This window comes from Mizuhopecten yessoensis, unplaced genomic scaffold (assembly GCF_002113885.1).
Source record: "Mizuhopecten yessoensis strain PY_sf001 unplaced genomic scaffold, ASM211388v2 scaffold443, whole genome shotgun sequence".
In the NCBI taxonomy this organism is placed as follows: domain Eukaryota; kingdom Metazoa; phylum Mollusca; class Bivalvia; order Pectinida; family Pectinidae; genus Mizuhopecten; species Mizuhopecten yessoensis.
Window position 1 is genome coordinate 31,745 of NW_018403549.1, and position 6,160 is coordinate 37,904.

General features: G+C 38.1%; 1 protein-coding gene across 2 annotated transcripts in view; it reads left to right on the forward strand.

Moving 5' to 3' along the window:
* The first annotated feature begins 789 nt into the window (after positions 1-789).
* LOC110449308 (fasciclin-1-like) overlaps positions 790-6,160 on the forward strand; it is a 114,764-nt gene continuing 109,393 nt past the window's right edge. The window contains exon 1 of one of the 2 annotated variants that reach the window (XM_021496099.1): positions 790-2,344. Coding sequence is in view for 1 of the 2 variants with exons in the window: in XM_021496082.1 (XP_021351757.1) it covers positions 2,213-2,344 (132 nt within the window). In the remaining variant the exon portion in view is untranslated. The remainder of the gene's footprint in view (positions 2,345-6,160) is intronic. The other variant, XM_021496082.1, reaches the window with a different exon arrangement.

Consider the following 6,160-nt stretch of genomic DNA (forward strand, 5'->3'; position numbering starts at 1 on the left):
GCGAAAACAATAACACTTTGCTAAATTTCTGCTTTTTGATAATAAGACGATACACATACATCTGCAAATGTAAGTCTAGTATACCGTCAATAGAAGGTGTCTTAATATTTTTAAAACACCATCGAAAAATGGAATATTTAGCTTACAAGTTATACAGATCAAAAAAAGTTCACGAAGTAACTGCAAAATGGCGCCCATTGGAACAGTTATTTAACTAATTAGCAATTACCTGGAACAAGAAAAATAAGGTAATGGTAGAAAAAAAACTGTATTGTTTAACAATTACTATTGAAATGATATAAATGATTATGTAATATGTTGTACTGGCTTTGTGTGAACCAAAAGAAAATAAAAAATATTCATTACAAAAAAATACCTAAATAAATGTTAAGAATTATTTAGAGCCTCGCTATCACACTAATTTCTAGGATTTTCTGAATACCCCAGGCACCCAGAACAGTATTTTCAGTGTTACACAGACCGTGCGTGCTACATTGACACAGTGTTAAGACAGTAATATAAAGTTGAGTATTGTGATAACAACCCCAGCTCTGTTATTTGACTCCCGCACAAGACTCGCCGAATTAAATTACTTACATGTGTGGATAATATGAAATATGGCGTTACTATATATGGTCTTATGGTGTGATTTCTCTTGCACCAATATTTAAATATCACTATAACCTCATTAACAGTCCCAGGGTGTGAACTCCCTCCCTCACAACGATCAATTACTATTTTGTTAACAAACATGGTCTGATGGTGTGATTTCTCCTGCACCAATAGTTAAGTATTACTATAACCTCATTAACAGTCCCAGGGTGTGAATTCCCACCCTAACTTTCCTCCTCCTATGGTTGACTGACCCCGAATTGTTTCCGGATCAACGCGTCTATTCATGGCGGCCCTCATTCAGACTGAAATGAAACGCTCTTCGACAGTGAACTCCACGCTCAGCGATCGGCAGTTGTTACGACATAATCTACGTAAACAACACAATTCAAGGCTCCTCGCTCCTCCTGGCGATCCGACATACACACAGAATAGAATGTACGTTGATCCTTTTATTCTGTTGTAATTTGATCATAATAGGAACCCGGCCGACCAGTGGACTGTGGTGTTCACTTTCTATGGGACAAGATACGTCCGGTTGCGTATCGTATAACAGGCTTAATGTAATCCATGTTCCGTATGTGAGAAATACATATCAGCACGGATTGTTACATACACCACCGAGGAGTCCGGGACGAGTTCTGTCCGAACTGGGATTATAATTAGCCACTTACCTGAGGTGTTTGTGGATTTTCTTGAGGAAATTTGAAGATTGTTTGTATATTTTTAGAGTTACAGTAAATGAAAATGTAATGTGTCTGAGATCGAAAGGAGGATTTATATTCATTTGGCATTAAAAAGGCGTGTTTCAAACGTTCAAACATCCGCTTCGTCGTACAGTAGGATATGATCAGTTCCAACCAAGACGCTGTTGACGACACATCACGACCAATATCAAAGTACTCTTTCAGATAAGTTTAAATACCGTTATTTTACCATTTCTCTTGAGGTATTGTTACGCTTCTGTCAAATGATATGACCGTCTGCAATATATTTTGGGGTAAATCCTCCCAGCGTAGAAGTTAATTATCTATTCCGACGGCACGTTCCCCGTAATTTCGAGCCTGCGTTACAAACAATGTATTACAAAGTTTTTGCCAGATAAATCACTCGTGTTAACATGTTCATTAATTTTCTGAAATTAATGTTCCCTTATTGAACACCAACTTTAACAGGGCTAGTAGGCTGGCTGTCTCTGGGTAGTTGCATCGCTCTGTAATCGGCTCCTTCTCCGACACAGCGGTGATTAGTCGTTATACTACGGGGTATCGGTACTTGGAAACGGCATAAACGCATTCCTAGAAAATTGGTCATTTACAAAGTAAGAAAAGGGAGAGGTATTAGAAGAACATTAAACATTATTTATTTGCTGTCTAGTAACCATTGTCTAGAGAATCCTTTCTGCGTTGACGGATCTACTTACAGCATAAACGCGTGTGTCAGCTGGTGTTGTATGGAAGTCCACTTAAGTTAAATGTAGTGTACCTACCTGGGAAGTACGTAGGCCGTGGTGAGGGACGATTCTGTTGGATACAGAGCACCATTTATCGTGGTGTGGGACGATTCTGTTGGATACAGAGTACCATTTATCGTGGCGACGATGGAGAGTTTTGGATTAGTATGTGCGTGTATTTTTCTGTTCGTAATGTGTTTTGGAATTAGCAGTAGTTTCGGCGTGGGGAACATGCGGAACATCGCCGAACTGATAGCGGACGACAACAGGCTCCGAAAGGTAAGAAATGTCACAGTGGTTGTTATCCTGATTTCTTGGTCACATTGCATCTTGCTTCCATGGTTACATGACGCCGTGTTTCTTTGTTGCATGCCTCCTTTTCCTTCGTTACATAACATCTTGTTTCCTTGGTTATATGTAAGGTTGTTTCCTTTTTTTTTTTTAGATCAGCCTGTCTCTTTTGTAACATGACATATTGTTCCCCTGGTTACAATTGTTTCCTTGGTTACAGGTCAGCTTGTCTCCTTGGTTATCGTTCCATGACAACTTGCCTCTTTGTCAATACAATGTTTGGCAACATTGCCAAATGTTTGGGACAGCAGAGGCCAGCTTGGGTCCTATTTACGTAAAGATACAACGAGCATAGGATTGACCCACGCTGTGCTAGCATCACGTGGTTGTCTTCTGACTATATCCCTTTACTATGAATGGCATACCAGCATACTATGAACTAACACTCGAAATACTGGCGTTCTCTCCAAGAGGAGGTAATGAACTCCCGATCCTAAACCCCATGGTTAAGTCTCGGGGGCAAAAATGAGATTATCTATCTTTTCAGTTTACATTCCTCGACGTTACAAATTAGTCATAGTCAATCAATGACGTCACAAATTAGTCATAGACAATCAGTGACGTCAAAAATTAGACATAGCCGTTTTTGTCCTTTTTGTGCCGTCGCATTCAAGAATTATTCATTAACCTGGAAATTAACCTGGAAATTCAATATATAATAAAAAAAACAATTAAATCCATTATACTAAAACAAATCCACATAATTTAGACCATACGGCTATACCAGCTGATGTGTTCTGAACCGTCATTGTAAATCGTTTTCGTTTTTGAAAATATAGGCATTTATTACGTCACATAAATTAACTGTCATACGTTTTACATAAGCGAGATAAATATTTTTTTTGCATTAGTTCGCGAATTGAAATCTATACCATGGATGATTACTATCAATATCAAAATCACATCATCTTTATCAACTGACTGAGTTCGAAAATTAAAGTACACACGTGAAAGATTAGCCCGTGCTATATCTTCAATAACAATGTTTATAATGATTTGGAGCACACGCGTGTTTAATGATATTATGTGTAATGATATTTACATGTATGTTAGATGACACATAATTCCCTACATCCTCATTGTGACATTGGATGGATCCTAATCATGTGGAAGTCGTTGATATTTAATGTTGGTGTTACTTAAGAAACAGCTGACCAATATTCATTTGATGACGTCAGTTCATTTGTAACACCACAATGCCCCCTGCTTAATGTAGCACATTCCTCCATTTAACGACTCAAACCTAATTGAGCGCCTGATATAACAACGAAGGACTTAACGGGGGAAATGGGGTTATACGGACGTCTCGGTTAATATCATTTTCTCAAGTACATGAAACCACATGTTCACCTCCACAAATGTCCATAATTGATAATTATATTATATAGATGTATATGTACATAAGTGCATATACCCTAATACGGTATTTATCGTACATTTATGTTTCGTTTGTCCTATACTATACCATACAACGTATGTCAGTAAACACTGGTACATCACATGCCCTATACCATACAACGGATGGCAGTAAACACGGGCACATCGCATGCCCTATACCATACAAGGTATATGTCAGTAAACACTGGTATATCGCATGGCCTAAACCATACAACGTATGTCAGTAAACACTGGTATATCACATGCCCTATACCATACAACGTATATGTCAGTAAACACGGGTATATCGCATGCCCTATACCATACAACGTATGTCAGTAAACACTGGTGTATCACATGCCCTATACCATACAACGTATATGTCAGTAAGCACTGGTACATCGCATGCCCTATACCATACAACGTATATGTCAGTAAACACTGGTGTATCACATGCCCTATACCATACAACGTATGTCAGTAAACACTGGTATATCACATGCCCTATACCATACAACGTATATGTCAGTAAGCACTGGTACATCGCATGCCCTATACCATACAACGTATATGTCAGTAAACACTGGAGTATCACATGCCCTATACCATACAACGTATATGTCAGTAAACACTGGTGTATCACATGGCCCATTCTATACATCTCCTTGCATACCCAACAGTTTACCATGGGAATAACGAGGGAGGCAGGTCGTGCCATTCCTTATATAGACATTGATGATAGGGGAGAAGGTTTACAGCGAGGCTCACAGCCTGTACTTATCTACTGGAGTGAGACATACCGACTGGAATAAAATTCATCAGGTTGATAATAAAACTATATCAGCCTTAACGGAAATTATATTTCAGTTCGTATCGACATATAAAAGTCCCTTCAAAACAAAACGAGTGTTAAGTCATCAAGTTATCAAATCAGAATGCTATTGTTAGAAAGTATGACGTCATGATGCTGTAATACAGTCTGATGTCTTGCTATTAGAAAGTATGACGTCATGATGCTGTAATACAGTCTGATGTCTTGCTATTAGAAAGTATGCAGTTAAGAATGATGTGTGTATAACGTAAGGCCGTTATATAGGATGTGACATCAAGCTGTTGTAAGTGTGACGTCATTATATTAGTCAGTCTGATGTCATACTAAAAAAACTATGACGTCATTGTGTCAGACAGTGTAACGTCGGTTTATTTGGAAGTATGACTTCCTCCTGTTATAACTTGTAACGGCATGTTGTAAACATGTGTGAAAATATGATGTTCTATCAAGTTTGAGCCATGTTGTACAACATTTTGACGTCATTGTTATAGAAAATGTACGTAATACTGTCACAACGTGTGGCTAAATGCTGTCTTATAGTTTATAGTGATAATACTGAAAGTGTGAGGCGATATGGTAAAGTTTGACATTATGTTATCAATGTGATCTGATGCTGTTACGCAATAGGGAATCACGCGCACGTAGTTAGAAGATATGACGCCATGTTGCTACAGTGTGACGTCATGCTATTAAAGTGTTTTAAGTCATACCGTGTATAAAGCATGGAGTTATAGAGTAAGAGGTAAGTCTGGTATAAAGAGTATAAACTCCCCGAACTATAAGAGTAATAGGTCAGTCTGGTATAAAGAGTAAAAACTCTCCGTACTATAAGAGTAAGAGGTTAGTCTGGTATAAAGAGTATAAACTCCCCGAACTATAAGAGTAATAGGTCAGTCTGGTATAAAGAGTATACACTCCCCGTACTATAAGAGTAAGAGGTCAGTCTGGTATAAAGAGTATGCACTCCCCGTACTTTAAGAGTAAGAGGTCACTCTGTTATAAAGAGTATAAACTCTCCGTACTATAAGAGTAAGAGGTAAGTCTGGTATAAAGAGTATAAACTCCACATACTATAAGAGTAAGAGGTCAGTCTGGTATAAAGAGTATAAACTCCCCGAACTATAAGAGTAATAGGTCAGTCTGGTATAAAGAGTAAAAACTCTCCGTACTATAAGAGTAAGAGGTAAGTCTGGTATAAAGAGAATAAACTCCACATACTATAAGAGTAAGAGGTCAGTTTGGTATAAAGAGTATAAACTCCCCGTACTAAAAGAGTAAGAGGTCAGTCTGGTATAAAGAGTATAAACTGCCTGTACTATAAGAGTAAGAGGTTAGTCTGGTATAAAGAGTATAAACTCCCCGTACTAAAAGAGTAAGAGGTCAGTCTGTTATAAAGAGTATAAACTCCCAGTACTATAAGAGTAAGAGGTCAGTCTGTTATAAAGAGTATACACTCTCCGTACTATAAGAGTAAGAGGTCAGTCTGTTATAAAGAGTATACACTCCCCGTACTATAAGAGTAAGAGGTCAGTCTG